Raw genomic sequence first — 20074 nt, forward strand, 5'->3', positions numbered from 1 at the left:
AAAGGATGGCTGTGAAGCTGGGCGTGGTGGCACACGCCTGTAATCCCAGCACTCAGGGAGGCAAAGGCAGGCAGATCTCGGTGAGTTCGAAGCCAGCCTGGTCTATAAAGTGAGTCCAGGACAGTCAAGGCCACACAGAGAAAAATCAAAATATAAATAAAAATAATAATAAATGGATGCATAGGTGGGTAGAGAGGATGTGGGTGGATGGATAGACATGTGGACAGACGAATGGATGGGTGGAATGCACTGATGGATAGGTAGATGGATGGTGGAAGAATGAGGGGTGGAGTGAAAAATGGCAGAATAAGGGGCTGGAGAAATAGCACATTGGTTAAGAGAATTTCTACTCTGATGCCTGGAGTTCCCAACATCCACACTGGTTGGCCCACAACCACTTGTAATCTAATGCCCTCTTCTGTCCAACTTGTACGCCTACCCATGCATGATGCTCATATGTATGCACGTGCACACACACACACACACACACAATCTTAAAAAAGAAAATGGCTGAGTGAGAGAGGGATAATCAGGAGGACCTTTAAGTGAGCAGATTCCTGGCTGCTGGACAGATTGTATGGGTGAGGGGAGGAAAGGCTGTGTGTGGGAATGGGAGCCAGCTGAGTGTAAGGATAAATCAGCGAGCCACTGGGGAATGGGGAATGGACGCAGAAATGAACTCCAAGTGAGTAATCTAGGGCCCGAGTAAATGACTAACCCAGAACTATAAACCCAGCTACCAGGAGAAAGCAAGAGTGAGTAATCAGCCTGAATCCTGTGCGAGAAGCTTTGAGTCTGGCAGGAAGTGCCGCCTCCCAGCTTCCTGGAGAGTCGGCGTCTTCAGAATGAAGCCTGGAGGTGGGAATGTTCCACCTCTGCACCCCTGGCAACATTCCTGAGCCCCATGGCCCTGTGGCTGGAGTATCGGTCGCGCCGGCTAGGTCGCAGTGGTGACTCAGACCCATGGGCTCCTGCACCTGGCAGCCTGCCAACACCTCCCAGAGCTGCCTGAGACCTGAACAGCCCTCTTCCTGCTGAACTCCTTCTGTGTCCCTCACATCGAGGTCCCAGGGAACACATGGTGGGCTCAGAATCTGCTCCACACCTCTGTGCCCCCCCCCACATCACCCCAGGACAGAGCTGTTCCACCCAATGCAGTCCAGTGGTGCCTCATCCTGGGGGTGACCAAGGCTGTGGGACTTCTGGCAAATGCCTTAACCTCTCTGAGTCAGAGCATCCTTTAAATTAAAACGTTGCCTGTCTTGAGAGTTAGTGTAAGTACTCAGAGAAGCCCTCAGCAAGCACTTCAACTCGTTTCTAGGGGTCTGTTCTGTTTTGTTTTGTTTTTTAATGAAGATTTACAGGCCACTTGTAAAGCGCCAGCCAAGCTCTGCACTCAGAACCCCGCATGTCCCTCTGTGCAGATATTGAAGTCCTAACCCCCAGGAGCTTAGAATGTGGCCATATGTGGACACGGTGTGTTGACAGAGGAACTCAAACAAAGACGAGTCATCAGAGCCGGCTCCCGTTCAGCATAAGCAGGATCCTTGCAGATGGAGTAACTCTGGGGGAGACAGCATGCACACATCCAGGGAGACTGTGAAGACAGTTTTGAGGATGTTGCCTCGAGCCAAGGAACCAAGAGGCAGCCACCAGATGTTGGGGAGCCCCGGAGAGACTCTGACATACAGCCTTTGTTATGCCCAGATCTTAAGGTCCCCAAAGACCACCAGGAGCCGGTCTCTCCATCATCACCAACACAGTGGATCAGAGAGGAGAGCCCAAAGCAGCTGCATGGCAGGGTTTTTATTTGGGGTTTGAGCAAGAACCCGGAATTCCCAGCTTAGCAGTTACACAAGTGGATGACATTCAGCAAGGGCAAGCTTGTTACAGAGTGATTGGCTAGCTAATCGAGGCTAACATTGAGTGAGCTATCTATAGACCTCAGGAATGTTAGGTCGGTGGGCTGTCCAGCACAGATGTCCCACCCTGAGGTAAGATACCTTCCCATTCTCATAGTTACCTCCAGGCTCTTCCTTGGGTAGGCAATTTTCTGGTTTTCTTATTCCTGGAATTGGTGACCTATGGTCTAGTTCCTGGGACTGATGACTTTAGGGGGGAGGAGGTCAGGCCTGGTCCTTTCACCTTCAGTGGGCTCAGCCTGCCACGCCCTCACCACACAACTGGCAGCTTCCTCGACTCAGAGATACTGCCTGCTGCTGCTCAAGGCCCCTGGGCGTGCCCCTGGCCCCTGTGCTATGGCTCCCTCGAGGGCACTGTGCTGAGTCCGAAGATGAGGATATGAGGCTTGAAGCAATGGTATGAGGAGACTGGAGGGGAAGGGCTGGGAGCGGGAGTCCTGGCTGATACCCAGAGTTCAGAGTGGAAAACTAGGACCTGACTGCAGGTGTGACGAGGAGCATGGAACAGTGTAAGAGACCTAGAGACTGACAGAAGAATCTGGGCAAGCACCCCACCAGTCCAGGGAGTCCTCTCGCCCACCTTTGCAGGTGCAGAAGGGCCTGGCAGCTCCTGCTTTCCCCCAGGGTCCATCCCACAGACGTCCAGACAGGTCGGGGCAGTGATCTGGGGCTAGGCTGCATTGCCAGGGCTGCAGGCAAGCTGGGCAGTACCAGAGTGCTGAGCGGCAGCTGGGGATACAGCACTGCAAGGGCTCTATCAATTTCCATTTGAGAAAAATAGTCAGGCCCCTAGAAACGAGGGCCACTGTGCCTCGTGTGTCAGGGGCAGCTGAAGGGCCTGCTGTGGGGTTTTCCGAGTTCTTCACACTAACAGGACAGGCAACGTTTTCATTTAGATGAAGATGCTCTGTCTCAGAGAGGTTAAGGCATTGGCCAGGAGTCCCACCGCTTAGTAACCGAGCTTGGGGTCACCTCCAGGATGAGACACCACTCAGGGTTTGTGTAGAAGACCCAGGCAAGGCCAGGGGTCAGCTCCAGCCGTGCCGAGTAGGACCACTCCCAAAGGAAGCCCAGGCCCATCAGACAGACTGAAGTTCCAAAGGAACCTTGTGTGTGAGCACGCGCATGTGTAGGCATGTGAGAACATGAGGATGTGTTTGTGAGTCCATGTATGTGCCTGTGTAGTGGGGGATATGTAAAGGCTACAGAAACATGGCCTTCTCCGGCCCCCTTTGTGTCACCCTCCATGGGGAGACGTGGCAACTTCGGCAAGCTGCACTGCATGGCTCTACCACACACACTACAGCATGTCTTGCACCTCCTGGAACACCGCAGAGGGGCATGTTTGTGGGTGAGGCACAGGTGTGATCATTGCATCCCACCGGTCGGAAGGAAGCCCCACCCCGGGACATCAGCTGGGATCACACCCTGAAGGGCAGCTGCACTGCATGAAGAGCGCCTGATAACTCCTGCCAGGACCACCGGGAGCCACAGGTAGTTTTGAGGACATCTCGGGTGTTTTGATGGGAGCTGTGAGTGACAGGACCAAAGGAGCAGTAGCAAATGGCCAGAAATTAGCAAGTCAGGCTCTGTCCTCTCCAAGGGACATGTCCAGTGGGATGTTGGGGGAGGGACAAAGTGATATCAGCTGGTACCTAGGAAGGCCTCCCCTCCCTTAGCCCATCTTCCTATTGCCTTGGAGTAACCAGAAGGGCTGCAGAAGACTTTGAGAATTCAAGACCCAGGACTTTAAATTATAGCCAGGCACAGTGGCGCATGCCTCTAATCGATGCCTTTAATCTGCAGGCAGAGGCAGGCGGGTCTCTGTGAATTTGAGGCCTGCCTGGACTACAGATTCCAGGACAGCCTGGGCTACACCTGTCCCCAGCTCCCCACCCAGGCAGGAAGAACACTGTGGGTCAGCATCTGGCTCAGGGGTCACTCAAGCTGGGTTTGACTCCCTTGTCCCTCCAACATGACTTGGTGACGTTACTCAACGGCTACATCCCAGTTTCCCTCTCTGGAACTCAGGGGTAACGGAGATAACCTAGACTGACGGTTGTAGGAGAGCGTGGCTCATGCAGTTAACACTCATACGTGCCCCTGCGGAAAGGGGGCCGCAGCAGACACTGTAGTCATTCACACTGCAGTCTAATGGAGGATCCAGCTTGCTGTGTGACACCCAGAGCTCAGAGTGCTCGTCTTTGCCATGCCAAGGCCTGAGGGTGGGCCAGTCCAGAGAGTCACTGTGAATGAACGGGCATCAGAAGCTGCGTCAGGGCACACACAGTGGTTCCCCCAGTTCTTTAATAGGTACAAAGCAGCTCCTGTGAATTGAGCTAGCCAGCACCCCCTATAAGCTGCTTGGGCCTGGCTCCTCCCTGAAGGGTTCCAGGTCATCTGTGATGATGGAGAATGGATGGTTTGACAAGAGGCTTGGCAGGTATGACTATTGGAGGTTCCAGGAAGGCTCTTCGGGCACCAGTGTTCTCTTCCTGTCATCCACTCGGGCCAGATGACACCTAGATAAACAAGCCAGGAGTAAGTGGTTGTTGGGCTGGGAATAAAGGATAAAATCGGCAGAGAAGTGGTAGGTTGGCAGGGGACAGGGTCCCCTCAATTGGGATGTGACACCATGGTACAGTGCTTGCCTAGTAGGCTTGAGCCTCTGGGTTCAAATCCTGGCACTACTAAGACACCAATAAAGTTAAAGACGGAGCCAGGGGCAGTGGTGCACACCTGTAATCCCAGCACTCAGGGAGGCAGAGGTAGGCAGATCTCTGTGAGTTCAAGGCCAGCCTGGTCTACAAGGCCAGTCCAGGGCAGCCAAGGCTACACATAGAAACCCTGTCTCAAAAAGGTAAATAAAATAAATAAAAGTAAATAGTAAATAAATAAATTAATTAGTAAAAGTAAATAAATAAATAAATAAATAAATAAATAAATAAATAAATAAGATAACAAAAGAAAAGTTAAAGACAGCCAAAGCCAAGAGTCAAACCAAGCAGACAGTGGGGCCGCGTGTGATTTCGACAGCCATGAAGCCCGGCCCTGTGCACAAACTCAAGCACTTGCTTATGTGTGAGTTTTGCCAGGGAAAGGGCCTCACTTGGCAAGGCTGTTTCACCCAGAAGGGTTAAACAAGGACCCCGAGGCCAGGAGAGAGCTCAGTGAGGGGCTCTGCTTCTCAGTCCCCCCTCTTCCTTGCAGAGAGCATGGCACCTGACCACGCTTCCCAGTAAGGCTGCAGTGAGGGCAGAGAGAAGTGATGTGGGCACCCTGAAGGAGACAGACTCATCAGGGCCTGCTGCCATGGCTGGGTGTGAAGGAGCCTGCAGGCTGAGGCCTGAGGTGGTGGCCAGAGCAGCTGATCCATGGTGGGGAGGGAGAGAGGGAGGAAGAGGAAGGGTTGAGGCTACTGGGCTTTGCTTTGTGGGTGGGAAAGGAGAACCCCACCCATCCAGGACATGGAGAGCTGAGGTGGACAGATGACAGAGCTCAAAGGAAGATTAGACTGACGGTGTGTTTTTGGATGCCACTGCCTGGAGATGGCATTTAGTTCAATGGGAATGGGTGCCAAGGCTGTGTTCCTCTGGGTGAACTCTTTAGCCACCCTGAACCCCAAGTTCCCACCTGTACATGAGGGTGAGAAAGTGTTTGTAAAACTTACTGTAGACCCTGCCTCCTCTCCAGCTGTATACTGTAGGCCCTGTGCCTCCTTATTCAACTGTAAATAAACATGCTCCAAGAACCCAGATCACCCAGTCCTAGCTTGTCTACGTCTCTGTGTATCCGCTCTTTCTTCATACTCTCACTGCCCCAGTCAGATCAAGTCCCTAAAGGCAAAAAGAATGACATCTTCACCAAGACCAGGGCACAGGGTGTCCACACAGCACATCTTCTCCAACGACCAGCTGCTGGGGCCTCGTGCAGGCCCAGGGCCCTCTTGCAGCCTCCCTGACAAAGGCCTTACCTGGTATGGCAGGCTCAACAGTGGATCCTGTCCTCCTGGTCATGGACTGTCCCCTCACAGCCTGACTCTGCTGGTCTTTTGCTCCAGGGCTCCCAGTTGAAGCATAAATCTGAATCATTTTCCTCTGAATCTGCGGAGACCCGAGACAAAGCTCCTGGGGTGGGCTCAGCCTGTAGCGCTCCCCCACTCCAAAGCAGTTACCTGCTAGTCCTGGGGTCCCTGTGGTCCTTTATGAGGCCAGAGGCTGGTGTGGGGGGGCCATCCCTAAGATGTCATGGCCTTCAGACAGGAGGAAGACTGTCTCAGAGAGAGAGGCCAGATCCTCCTACTGCAAACAGAAGGACCCAGGTGCTTGGATGCCCCACTGCTGCAGTCCGAATGGGAAATAACCTGCACAGGATCATGGGAGCTCTCGGGCCCCCAGCTAGTGGTGCTGCTTTGGAAGGCTGTAGAAATGGCAGGGGGTGGAGCCTCTAGAGGGTGTGGGGAGCTGGGGACCACCTGGAGGTTTTACTGCTCTGCTCCTCTTACTTTTTCTCGGCTTCCTAAGGAGGTGGTGTGAGCGCACCCCAAGCTCTGCCACACCCTTCCCACGAGCCACAATGAAACCTTCCTTCCCCAAGTGGCTTGTCAGGTTTTTTTGTTTTGTTTTGTTTTGTCGTACTCATGAGACTGATAACTAATGCACCTGCTGTACTGGGCATCGTCCAGGAGAGACACTGGAGAGACACCGAGTCACTGACCTTTCCACCATTCACCTCCTTGGCCAGTCCTGACCAAGTATCTGTGATCTCTCCTGCTTTGTGGTGAACACGTGTGTGAACGCAAGAATTCCTGAAAGCACACACATGTGTGTCCAGAGAGGGATGGATGACTCAACCGCCACACCCACTTCCCAGGAGACCTGCTCCAGCCACTCAGTGGCACACCCGAAGCTGATAACGAAGTCTTATCTTTATCTCTCAGCTTGCATGATGACAGAAAACTACAGGCCTGGGCTTGTAGTCCAGCTGCAGCCCACCAAACCACCTTGTGCCAGCACAAGAGCAGAACGCACAGGGAAACAAAGAGTTAGAAGAAGTCATGCCAGGGTGCTGCCACCTCCGAGTGGCCGACTTTCCTGAAGATCAAAGGGCTTGTTTCACAGGTGGAGGTAAGCTGTCCTTTCCAGGGAAGCCACCCAAAGCCACTCCTATACTCCCTGCCACAGTGACAAAACCGCCACTGACTCAGTCAGCACACACTGAGCCTGCAAGCACCTACTATGTGTCACGTGCACAGGTACTTGGTTTCCTGCACCAAGAGCTCTAGACCTAGTAAGATGCCTTTCAGGCATCTCTTCAGCCTGAAAGATTTGTATGTGTGGTGGGGAGGAGGAGTGGGGGATATGATTACCTTCACTTGTGGTGAGGAAACTGAGGGTTGGGCAGCCCATACATGTAGCATTTGAAGTTTGCACTGATAACTCTTCATAGGCCGTGACCTTGGGCAGGTTGCTTCTCCTTTCCAAGCCTTAGTTTCCCCAACTGGCCAATAAGGATTCTTTCACAGGGTTATTCTCAGGATTGGAGGGAGGTGGTGTTAGGCACCGGGTGGTGACGGGTGATGACGTCAGAGGTCGCTAGGCAACCTAGCCTAACAGATGGTATGCATCACACATTTAGTATAACTTCTAAGTATTCAAACGAGGTCAACTTTACTATAAACTATCAAGGAATAAGACTGATACCAGACTCTAGAGAAACAGGCGTTTTGAGAGAGGATGTCATGAACCCCAGATCCCTTTCAAAGTTGCTACACAGCTGTAGATGACCTGATCCTCTCGTCTTTGCCTCCTGAATGCTACCACGTGCTACCATGACAGCACTACCATGCAGTGCTGGAGACCAAACCCATGGCTTCCTACTCTGCAGGCATATTCTACCAACCTACACCCCCAGTCAGAGATCCATTTGACTCCCCTAACTACCAGGCCTAATGCCTGACTGGGCCCCAACCAACCCTGAAAGTGTGGTGAATAAGCTTAAAACATGTTTTTTTTTTGTTTTGTTTTTGTTTTCAGAACCCTGAGGCCCTCCGGGGCTCTCACCAGCAAATCACAGTAATGAGACCACTAGCAACCCGCACAAGACAGATCATGGGACAGGTTGTGCAGGGCGCTGCTCATATTGCCTCAGCAACTTGTGACCAGAGCTGGCAGTAAGCTGGGCACATTCTTGCCCAGTCGGCCTAAGGTCACAGCACCAAGAAGCAGAGAAAGAAAAGCCTCTGGGTTAAAGGGGATATTCATGGGGACAGGGAATCTCTGGACATATCCCACCCCACCAGCCTCCTGGCCTCTTTCATGGCCAGTTATGTCTGGGCCTTTAGCTTAGTGGTTCTCAACCTTCCTAATGCTGTGACCCCACCATAAAATTACTTACACCATAGCTGTAATTTCACTACTGTTATGAATCATAATATAAATATGTCATATGTGACCCATGTAAAAGCTTAGGGTTCAACCCTTTGGAGGGGTTGTGACCCACAGATTGAGAGCCATTGCTTTAGCTACACTTGCCTAGTGTAGTTTTGTACCATTGCATGCAAGTGTACAAAGTGAGCCTGTGTCCCAGAGAAGGCCAGCTCTTCTCCGAGTTTGGTCTGGCCAAAAAACAAATAAACAAAAAACCAGAATAGTATGTGAGCAGCCCCCAATACAGGAAAGGCTGCTATGTCCTGCTGTGCAAGCGTCTCAGTGAAGCTGAGAGCCAGCGCAGGCTCTGCTCAGTGCCTTTTGCACAGACGGGGGCACCTTTTCCAATTCAGCAGTCCAGCCTAGGCACTAGCAGTGGCACTGAGGGGCTGCACCTGAAATGCTGTGCAATCCCCCTCCCCTGCCTCTCCCCTGTAGTTGTTTATCCTGTTTAGGGCCCTGCCCAGCTATAAAATAAAGAGTTCAGCCTGACCCAGCTCACCTTGACCAAGTAAGAAGTGTAACCAGATGATCATCAAGAACAGCAGCAAACTCACGGGCAGGCAGAGCCAGAAAACCAGGAAAGAGAGCGTGAGGTCATTCACCAGTGGCACCAGTGGGTACTTCATTTTGCACCGGTGGCCAGGCAGGGCCACCTGGATTGCTGACTGCCCCTGAGGACCTAGCAGCAGGCAGGAACCTTAGAGCCAGCTCTGCTTTCAGCCCAATTGTGACTTATGTGAGTATGATGTAACAAGAAGTCACAGCATCTCGGGCAGAGAGCCTGCAGGGAAGGAAACTGAGGGGGACTGGCTGGGAGACACTGTGGCTTGGAGAGGCCCAGGCTCCTGAGAAAGATGGCCAGGGCTGGACTGGCCCAGCAGCCACTGGGCTGCTGGCCTTCTTATGAAAGGGAACTGTGAGTCTTTGTGAGCCTCTGACCTTCTTATGAAAGCGAACTGAGTAATCCTAAAGTCAGATAAACAGACAGGACAAACAGCATGTAAAGTGCTTGCATACTCGTGGTTACAGGGTGGCCAGGAACCAGCTAGGTCCCTGGGTCCTTTCTCCCAGTAGCACATACACACATATACTGCCAAGTTCGTGGGACAAAGGACTGTAGGAAATGGAGGGAGCTTAGCGCTGAAAGGAAGAGGCTGGGTGGCTCCAGCAGCAGCTGCTGCACAGCAGAGACAGGTCTAGCACCGCCACACTGCCCACCTTGCCAACAGTCCAAAATCTGGCTGCTGTGTATGTGGGCGGCGTGGAGTCTCCCAGGTTCAAAATAGGAGATTCAGGGGGTGGGGTGTAAAACACTTGCTCCACAAGTATGAAGCCCAGAGTTGGGATCTCTGGAATCCACATCAAGTCAGTTGGACTTGCTGGCCTGCCTGTAATCCCAGCAGAGACTGGGAACCCTAGAGCCACGCTGGCTAACCAGAATATCTGAAATAGCAAGTTCCATTCAGCAAGAGCGCCTGTCTCAAGATATAAGGTACAGACTGATGAGGAAAATACCTTGGGAGCATACTCCCTCCATGTACACACATATGGAATCAGACGTCGTTAGAATATTGTAGGCTAAATCTGTCAGGTCACTCACTGTGCAGCCACTTAAAACAGTAATTTAGTCATTTAGAAGTTTCCCCACCTACCCTTATTGGGAATTTTAGTGAGGGGCTTCTAAAAGCTTGCCCCCTTATCTCAGTGGGCAAGACAACTCAAATGCCATCCTCCTCTCACCTGGCCTGTTAGTCGGCTATCCAAGTATTTACTAAAGCTTGTGGCAGTAATTAGGCACGGCAGGGGGGTGGGGGGGTGGGGGGGTGGGGGGTGAGAAGTCTGTAATAGACTGGCTGGCGCACAATCTTCAAAAGATGGATGAGGCCTGGAGATAACATTAAACATGCCAGTTCCTAGGCTCATCCTCATTCACCAAGACTGAACTACTAAAAGTGAGTCAGGACTGAGGGGAGGCAGGCTGGACTGCCTGAGAACATAGGATCTCAAAAGCTGCAAGTCACAGGTTGAAGTCAGTCACTGAGTGGGAAGCTGATGCATCAAGTTGGGTGTTAAGATGGTGTCATGGGGGGATACACCAATCTACAGGGAAGGGGAACCAGGCCAGGCTGAGTAAGGGGAGAAGAGCCGACACTTGACTTCGTGGCTTATCGGGAGTTTCAGCCTTACTAAGGGATGGACCCATAGAAGAGGTCTGGGCACAGTATTCAAAAAATCCATCAGAAAGCAGCACACAGGCAGGGAGTGCAGAATGCAGGCCCAGAGGCCAGAAAAGGAGCAGCTGGGCTGGGTTTTCTAGGTGCTGGGTCAGGTGTTGGGTCAGAGAGCTGAGCTACAGAGGCAGAAAATTTTGAGCACATATTTTTGGCTATGAAACCTTCCCAGACACCAAGATACGGCCAGTGAAGCCAGCTTTTTTGGCCAATGGTCCCAGCTGGAGGCCATGTGGCTGGCAAGCAGAGCTGGTGTTAAAAAAAAAAAAAAAAAAAGTACAAGGTGACTGTGGGTCCCAGGCCGTTTGGATGCAGGAGAGCAGCTTGCGGGGTTGGTACACATTGGAGGGGTGGCTCTGGGTGGCGGCAAGCATTCCAACAGCTTTCGCTTACGCTCCCAAGCCTCACCAGGCCATCATCACCTACGCCCCAGGCTCACAGGCCTAACACGTTCCCTGTAATATTTTCTGCAGCCAACCTGTGCAAAGGGGCAGTAAGGTCATGGGGTGACATCTGTGCCTTCCCTCGTTGGAAATGCCCTGCTGTGCCAGTTAATTTTCTCTATAAGCAGAAAACCCCAACTCCCAGTATTTGTAACTTGGTGCTATATGCTCCTGCAAGCATTAGAGAGCATGTACTTCTCTCTTAAAATTCACCTACTTCTGAGTATTTCAGTAAAACAACAGAGTGAAAATCTATTTTACTTAAAATGGAGCAGACCCCCCTGGAGAGGGCTTGAGTGCAGGAGCCAGCCCTGTGGCCTGTCACCAAACAGGAGCCAGGCCCAGGGCCTGTCACCAAAAGCACACACAAGTTATTAGATAAGAAGCTCCTTAAAATTTAATTGACTGCATGTGTTACATTCAATATCCCCGTGGGTTTCCTGTGGACAAAGGACAGGCATAAATACAAACAGCTCCGCACCTTCTGGCCAGACTGACGCAGATCCAACACAGGCAGCAAGGGACACAGGCACACCTTCATATTTACATCTCCTTTACTTTACAAGTCAGTGACAGAAATATTTACAGAAAATACAATAGGAAAAAGATCCCATCTTGGCAATATACTGAAATTCATACAAATTGTAAATACGGTTTCGAGCAAATAATGATACTTAGTTTTTTAGCCACAACTGCCAAGCCCTTCAGAGGAGGAAGATGCCTTGGTCACTGTGGAGACAAGGAACTTGATTTGCTTCAACAAATAGGTATTGGGCGCCTACTGTATGCAAGGCACTGTGGAATCCCAAATTACACCTTTTCCCTCCCCATTAAAAACCATGTTTGAAGAACAAGGGTGGCTATTCTGAGAAAACCCTATGCAGTGCATGGCTCTACCTGCAGTGAGACCAGAGAGTCCGCTGTCCAGGTGGCTCCCTCAGGAAGAGGGGCTGTCGGGAAGTGCTGGAAACAGACCAGTGGATGCCAATGGTCACTGTCAACATAGAAGTTTTGGCCTGAACAGGCTTTAAATCCTAAGGGCCAACTGCTGCCAGGAGAGTGGCAAATAACAGCTGTCACCACCGATCCAGCTCTGCCCAAGGAATAAACACCCTGGAAAACTCATCACTGGAGAGCTCAGCTCATAGACAGGGGAGCTGTTCTTCCAGGTTGTCCTACTACCTCCCTGTTGGCCAGCCAGAGTGTAGGCATTTTTACATGGGAGTCCAGAGATGGAGCTACCCTAAAATGGAGGAACTGGAGAGGGGACACTCACGTACACATGTGCATTGCACATGTATAGCTGGGTTGGGCCACCCTATCAATGTAGCTTTTCTTTTCAAGAGGAGAAAGGTCTTCAGAGGGAACTAGACAGAAGGTGACTATGAGGACTGAAGAGGTTAAGAGCCCTGTTTCCTATGCTCCCAGCCAAAGCAGACCACCCCTCCCTAGCTTCAGAAGTGAACGGAAGGGGCCACCCTTCTGTTGGGAAATGTTTTCCTCTTTGAGAGTGCCTGGGCATCCAAGTACAGTGACTGAACAGTTTAAGTCACAGTCCAGACTAGTCCCAGTTTCCCCCCAAAGTTTCTGAGCCTGTGCTGGCAAATTTATCAAGTGAACTACAAAGATTATTGTTAGATACTAAGTATATTCCTCTGACATGATTCTGTTCAAAGTGATCTTAGCGCAGGCAGGAGGGTGAACTCAGTGAGCAAGGTTCCAAACCACTCTGAAAAGGCCCAAGGTTCTTCTTACCCACTCCTTTGTTGGGTAGATGGTGTGTGGAGCAGAGGGAACCAGTGAGGGGGCGCATTCCAAACTGTTGGCTGTGCACACCAAGATTTCTCTCCCTCAGGGGTACGCAGCCCTCATTCCCTGGGGTACCACCACATGCCCCAGATTTCAAACTACATCTGCCATGGTTGTTCTCTTACCAAAACCATCAGAATTACAGAGTTAATCAGAAATTAAAGTCAACATAAGGGGAAAGGCCAGTAAGCCCACTCCAACACACATAACCCATGATATAATTTAAACAATACCCAAACAAGAGTTTTTCGGAATAATCACACCGAGGAAGTGCATCCTTATCGGCTATTTGTAGCCGCTGGAATGTTATAAGTTGTATGTGTAAGGACTCTTTGTTCACCTCGGAGAGAACAAGAAACCATTTTCCCCATGACGTCAATCTCGAAGTATCTTAAAAGTTGTTCAATTTCACCTATTGTGGCTTAATTACTAGAATATTTTTAGGGTAAAACTCACTAATTTTTACCTTTTCCCCACCTTATGCTATCACCTGGAAACATTAGTTTATTGCCAGTATCAAAAAGAAATCAAAGATGAAACACTACATGCTTTGAATGGAAATTGGACTCATGGAGGGTGGACATTAAGGACAAGGAAGACAAGGCAGGTGCCTGTACCTGAGCTGAGAATAAAAAAGGGTGATGGTGGCAAACTTCAGACCAAAGGCTACTAAAGCCACCGTTCCTGCTCAGAGATGGCAGAACACAAACTTCTAGAATGGAGGCACCTGCACGGGGGAACAGGACCAACTCTGCACCAAACATCCTAGGAAAAGAACAAAACCTCAAACCAAACAGGAGTGCTGATCTATAGACTTTAATGACAACAGAGGGCCAGTGGGAACAACCCTGTTCAACTCTGTTCAACTCCTTGGACTATAAATGTCACTTGTTTTCTAAGACAAATAATCTTACTGAAGGAAAAAGAACATAAAAATAGGTATATACTGAGCACTGTAACAGAAGTCCTTCTCAAACAATTTGGTTCTAGCCACCTCCTAAGCTTTGTCCCTGGCAGATATAGAGCAGAGAGGTGACAGAAATATTCCAGGGCCTTAGCAGGGACCTGTGCCTTCAGAAGGCTAGGTCCAGAAACATAACAGCAGCAGCCACCTAAGGACGAGCCACCAACTTCTGTGGACTGTAGCCCAGGTGCCCTCTAAAAGAGAGCTGAGTGAATGGCAGTGGGACACTACTTCTTGAACCACAAATTAGAACCTCAACTACTGCAGCTTGCTGCTTGGTCCCGAAATAAATGATGAAGCCAAATAATTTTCAGACCCTGCTGTGAACTCACATTTCTTGGTATGTAATCGAGGAACCACGTCTAACCATCATCATGCCATTAAACTGAACAGCAATAGAGAAGGGAGGCACTGCTGCTCTCACACCTTTTAAACCCCACAAACATGACTAGTATAGATCAGAGAATACAGCTGTGCCTCCATTTCCCATCTGCCTTATAAGAAGCTGAGGCCATGTGACAGATCTCCACGGCAATGAGAGGGACAACTTGCTTAAATATGGAGAGCAGATAGGACATATTTTAATGTCAGACATATCTGATCAAAACCCATTTGTTTCCACCTCTGTCAGTGTGACAGGGGTGACAAGTGGATGGATACATGACAATGCTGCAGCCTTTTCTTTTCCCCGGTGTCAACTTGAGCCTAAAAAGTTCTGGAAGATTCTCAGATTTTAATTTTGAATACACCCTCCTAAAAAGCGAGGTATAAAACTATCTTCAGCTTCTAACTTGCAAACTTGTTGACACTACCAATGCATGTGTTTAACTGATGCATAAAAGCCTTTCTCTTCACAAGGCTTGTATTTTACTAAAATTGTCACTTTTAAAAGAAAGTTTATGGCTAAAATGCTTGTTGTCATTTTCAGCAGGAGTGTGACTGTGCATGGTCCATTCACTGGAAGGCTGGGGGTCCTTAAGCCAGTGGCTTCACACCATGTTTCTTCTGGTGATTCAAAAGTGAGCTCTTGAGAGTGATTCGCTTTTATTTTTACAGGATGATCTTGCTTTGATGTTAGAGCCCATTCCAGAATTCACTGATCTGTGTTAGAGCTCACTCCAGAGTTCACTGATCCGGACAAACTGTGCTCTAAGAACTGCAGTTCTTGAGTCCAACTTCCTGGAAAAGGGCAGTATAAAACTCTGGTTCCAACTGCTTATTCCGGTATTTGTTGACAATGTCAGTGATTTTCTGTTTCCGACGGACATGTGGTGGACTGTAGGAATCACTCTCCAGTCGCTTTCTTCTACAAATGTTTATTACAGTCTGCCTCACCAGAAAGCCTTGAAAACAGGTGAGAATAACTGTTAGCTGTCAGGTTAGCTGTGTTCAGGAGACTCATTTTCTGAGTACTCCAACTCTTTCACTGCAATCCTGCATTTTCTCACCTCAGAAATAAACATGGCACCAAGATAAAACAGCTGAGAGACATCAGCACGGGACGAGAGTCAAAGCTTTATCTTCCAGAGCCCATGTCCTCTGCACCAGGACAACTGTTTTCATTTTTCTAATCCTGGCAGTTAGCAAAGGCCCATTTGTATCATTCAAGTTTAAACATGAAAATATACCCCAGCCCTTCTTATAAGGCAACAGCATTTTCTACATGCAGGGACTATTAAGGAATAAGACTATTTCCTTAATTTTACTTATTTGTGGTTTATGAAAGTGTTAAAGGCAGTGATGTAGCCACTGACATCCTACGCTCCAATAACCTCCCAACCCCACCCATACCTGGAGCCCTACTTAAATTCAGTGGGGTGGACATACACACACTCTCGACATAAAAAGAACGTTGTCAGGGTTTCAGTAGGACAAAGAATGAGACAAGGTACTATGGGGTGAAAAGGACTAAAATTCCTTAAATACATGTATGAGACTATCAAAGAATAAAAATAAAATTGAAAGATGAGGGAGAAAAGAATCAAGCAGGAACCCAGCCCTTCAGTACACATAAAGCCCTTACCAAGTGCTCGTCGGCTGACTATCATCCCATCAACCAAAGGGATGACCATGTTAAATTTTCCAGTAGCTCCTTGAATTTTTATCCGGAACAATCCAGTGTTTAAAGGGTGGATGAAGATTACTGGGACTTCTTTTTCAAGAGTTGTCGATCTTAGAAAAGATAAGTCTTTTTACTTCAGACAAACTAGAGTCTTTCCTATGTGGTATAAGAATACATACCAGAGCCTGGGGACCTGTTGTTAGTAAAGTTTAAGCAGAGTCCACTCACAATCCTTTTCCTGGGAAGCCATGCTGCTGTGGCTTGAAACCATTGGCCATAAGCATTAATTCCTGGGGTTAGGCTTTTTAAATATCAAAGAGAGTCTGAAAAATATTCTTAAAAGACCACTCACTTCTAATGATGTGGAGTAGAAAGGCCAGGAAAATGTATCATAGATGGGTAAACATCTGGCAGCCAACTACAAGACTTTTGCTCAGTCCCTTGTTGCAGGTGCAGAAGTGTGGCTATTAAACCATCAAGGCAGAGCCCAGAGTACAAGCAGGAACAGCAAAAGCCCAATGTGGGAATTCTAGATATAATTTTCCCCCCACAAGACAGGGGTTGAGATAAATCTGGAAAACAGTATGCTAAAAGAATTGAGTCAGGTGTAAGATGACAAATTCTTCATAGTAACATTTATTTAAACAATATAAAATAAAGTCAGAGAGTAAAAGGTGCTTAAAGACAGAAGTGGAAAGGTTTTTATTGGAAGCATACAAAAATTCAGTTATGCAGAGTAAGTCCTAGAGGTCAACTGTCTACTGTACCGGGTAAAGCTATACCATATTGTATAATTAAAAACCTAAGAGGGCAGATCAAATAGTAATAATAATAATGATGATAATAAGATAGATATTATGGGTGGCAGGAGGCTTTTGGAGGTGGTAGGTATATCTATGACATATATTGTGATGATTTCATGTGTACATACCTCCAAAATTAGCAAATTTAATATACCAAAAATGTATAACTTTCTGTATAGTAATCACACTTCAATAAAGTAGATTTTTACTTTTATTTTTTTCTGATGGTCTCCCTATGTAGCTCATGCTGTTTTTCCCTTGCCAGAGTTCCTGGGAATATTGGAACAGCTAACAAGTGTAGTCTATCAAATACTCAAACATGGAAATAAGGGCCACAACTATGCCATCTTGCTAACCCTTGGATTCTTTATTAAAAATTTTTAATTTGCTTATTTTTATTTGTATGAGTATTTTATTTCACCTGCATGTATTATATGTACCTGTGTGCCTGGTGCCTTTGAGGTCAGGGGAGGGAGTTGGATCCCCTGGAGATGAAGTTACAGGTGTTTGTGAGCCACCATTTGAAGGCTGGGCACAAAACCTGGATCCTCTCCAAAAGTAAGTATTTGTATCCACTGAGCCATCTATTCCAGTTCCTGATTCTTTACTTACGTCTTCAGCCACTGTTTCATTCTAATGCTTTTATTAAGCTATAACCAACAGATAAAAACAGACATGCTGATAAACTCATGCAAGTAAGAGAACCTACCTCAGAGACGTGCTACTATTTGCAGTAGTCTCCACACCAGTGCTGATCTCTGTCATCAGATCTGAGAGGGGAAAATTTTCTGGAAGAAAAGAACAATTCAGTTATCACCACCCAATTTCTCCAAATTCAGGCAACTTCACAGTCTATGCTATACCACAGTACAGATCCTAATGATTCCCCACATAAAGGCAATTGTCTTTTACAATATGCTTTGGCCAAGTTCACCTAAAGCAAAGAGCTTTTAGAGAATATGATCTGTGGCTGTGAGGGCTTGGTCAAAAGCAGCTGACATGTTCTTATAAACTCTGAGCTGGACAGGGTTCTAGGCTAAGCATGAATTTCTGAGGTTCTTATGCTGCTGATGTAGAAATCCTTAGAAACTTATCCATTTTTTTTTTTTTTTTTCCCGAGACAGGGTTTCTCTTGGTAGCCTTTGCTGTCCTGAACTGGCTTTGTAAACCAGCCTGCCTCCGCCTCCCTGAGTGCTGGGATTACAAGCATGCACTACCACACCCAGTCCCATGGCAGAACTTTTAAGGACAAAGAAAGCTATTGTACAAAAATAAGATCACCTGTGCACATGGAGAAGGAGGCCCAGAGCTCCTGGGCAGACTGGGCACTCTGACTAGGAGACCAACAGAACAGATATCAGCTTTATATCTTAGTCTGTCAAACATTCACAACTAGGAAATAAGGGCCACAAGCATGCCCAGTTAACAGGTTTCATAAAACCGAGTGGATGTTGAGATAAACGCAGTCTTATGAAGTTCAAGCCTCTGCACCCCTTTTCAGACACTTGGTTGCGCACTGTCATCTGAATCACTTTACGCAGAGAGATCCTTTTTCCTCAGATAGTACCTATATCATCGTAGCGTTCCACCCAGACTACAGACACTCTTGTCTCAGGTCCAAGGGGAGGCACAGGGCGACCCTGAGGCAGCTTCTTCATTCTGGAACTGGGACTGAGCTACATGAAGAGAAGAGCAAAAAGAATGTTTTGTTTTATTTTGTTTTGTTTTAAACTGCCTGCTAGATGCTTAGTGACATGTTTATGTCACCAGAGTCACTTTGGGAAGAAAGTGTGAACTAAACTTGCCAAAAAGCTCTTCTGCGGTATCTCTGCTTAGGAGCTTGAAATACCACTACTTTGTCTGGGGATCTCACTCTCTAAAACGCAACATCAGGAAGTTATTACCAGCTTCCAGGTGAAGTGTTCAGTAGTATTCTATACCTAATTTTCCTCATATCGTCTGCAAAAAGACAAGAGTTCATTGGTCATTACAGCAAGCGCATGCATACTTTTGTCTGACACTCAAGTGCTCATTTTTAGTGAAATATTTTTGGTTCGTGTCTTAAGTCAATATACAAAGGTGTATTTATTATTATGCATAATGTACTGTAGTCCATAAATTCCACTATTCAATCATTCCTTAGTCAGCGGCCACTGGGATCTTTTACTTTTTAAATATATATTCAAGAAGTGCTACAAAGAATATCTTTGTACGTATTTATTTAAACATTTTTTTTTTTTGTAAGCCAGGCTCAGTGGCATACGCCTGTAATCCCAGGAGTACTCAGGGAGGCAGAGGTAGGTGGATCTCTGTGAGTTCAACACAGCCTGGTCTACAAAGTGAGTCCAGGATAGCCAAGGCTACACTGAGAAACCCTGTCTTGAAAAAAAATTTTTTTTTCTTTTGGAGACATATATTTTATGTCAACCACACACCACCATCAGTCCTCATTCCTTCCATTTTCCCCTCACTCCTGTTTGTCCCTTTTCTTGCTCTACATAATTTCATTTCTTTCTTTTTATATATATATAATTCTATGTGACTAAACAAAATCTAGAAACCACAAATAGAGCATCTGTTTTTCTGAGACTGGCTTCTCTTAGTTAAGTCCATTTTCAAAAGAGGGCTTTATTTATTCACTCTTTATTTAATTTATTTATTTATTTATTCATTCATTCATCTATCTATCTATCTATCTATCTATCTATCTATCTATCTATCTATCTATCTATCTATCTATCTATTTATCTGTTTTTGTAAATGTGTATGTGCATGTTCATGTGTGTTCCCAAGGAGGCCAGAAGAGGGAACTGGATACTCTGCAGCTGAAGAGATAGGCAGTTGTGAAGCACCCAGCATAGATGTTGAAAGCGAAACCCCAGTTCTCTGCAGAGCAATAATTGCATCTCTCCAGCCCCTATTTGGGGCTTTTATCATGAAGGGATTCAGATCTTGTCATAAAACTTTTCTGAATCTATGGAGATGATCATCTGACTTCTATCCTTGAAAAACCATTTATGTGTGGGGTATTATTACATTTACTGACAATTTTTGCATGTTGAACCATAGTTAAATCTCTAGAACAAAGACAACTTGGTCATGATCTTTTCAATACATCCTTGATTTAGATATGCAAATATTTTGTTGAGGATTTTTACAGCTATGTAGCTTGGTCTATAATCTTGCTTTTACAGTGTCTGTTTCTTGTTGTGGTACCAGAACACTGGTTTCAGAAAAGCCTATGCAAGAGCCCTGTCCTTTTCTGTTGCTAACAGCCAGAGAAGCACTGGTGTTAGTCTTTTAGAAGCCAGCACTAGTCAGCAGTGAATCTCATCCAGGCCTGCATCTCTTTTGGGAAAGATCTTCCTTCCTTCCTTCCTTCCTTCCTTCCTTCCTTCCTTCCTTCCTT

General features: G+C 47.5%; 2 protein-coding genes across 5 annotated transcripts in view; both read right to left on the minus strand.

The window, feature by feature from the left end:
- Nucleotides 1-4384: 4384 nt before the first annotated feature.
- On the minus strand, nucleotides 4385-9055 carry Adig (adipogenin). 2 transcript variants are annotated; one of them, XR_008719555.1, is made up of 3 exons: nucleotides 8908-8922; nucleotides 5896-6025; nucleotides 4385-4444 (listed from the first exon to the last, which is right to left on the minus strand). XR_008719555.1 is itself a non-coding variant. In XM_055602423.1 (3 exons), exons 1-2 carry the CDS (start codon nucleotides 8977-8979, stop codon nucleotides 5910-5912), a joined length of 243 nt encoding a protein of 80 aa, XP_055458398.1. In that variant the 5' UTR covers nucleotides 8980-9055; the 3' UTR covers nucleotides 4385-4444; nucleotides 5896-5909. The 2 variants fall into 2 exon arrangements, 1 of the variants encoding a protein (XP_055458398.1); XM_055602423.1 differs by having other exon boundaries at nucleotides 8853-9055.
- A 4581-nt stretch (nucleotides 9056-13636) lies between these two features.
- Ralgapb (Ral GTPase activating protein non-catalytic subunit beta) overlaps nucleotides 13637-20074 on the minus strand; it is an 84791-nt gene continuing 78353 nt past the window's right edge. For all 3 annotated transcript variants that reach the window (XM_055602186.1, XM_055602185.1, XM_055602187.1), the window contains 4 exons: nucleotides 18233-18341; nucleotides 17375-17453; nucleotides 15824-15972; nucleotides 13637-15143 (listed from right to left, as the gene is read on the minus strand). In XM_055602186.1, coding sequence (XP_055458161.1) covers nucleotides 14950-15143; nucleotides 15824-15972; nucleotides 17375-17453; nucleotides 18233-18341 — 531 coding nt within the window. In that variant the 3' untranslated portion in view covers nucleotides 13637-14949. The remainder of the gene's footprint in view (nucleotides 15144-15823; nucleotides 15973-17374; nucleotides 17454-18232; nucleotides 18342-20074) is intronic.

Source organism: Psammomys obesus, unplaced genomic scaffold, assembly GCF_907164565.1.
Source record: "Psammomys obesus unplaced genomic scaffold, mPsaObe1.curated_primary_1811, whole genome shotgun sequence".
NCBI classification, from domain to species: domain Eukaryota; kingdom Metazoa; phylum Chordata; class Mammalia; order Rodentia; family Muridae; genus Psammomys; species Psammomys obesus.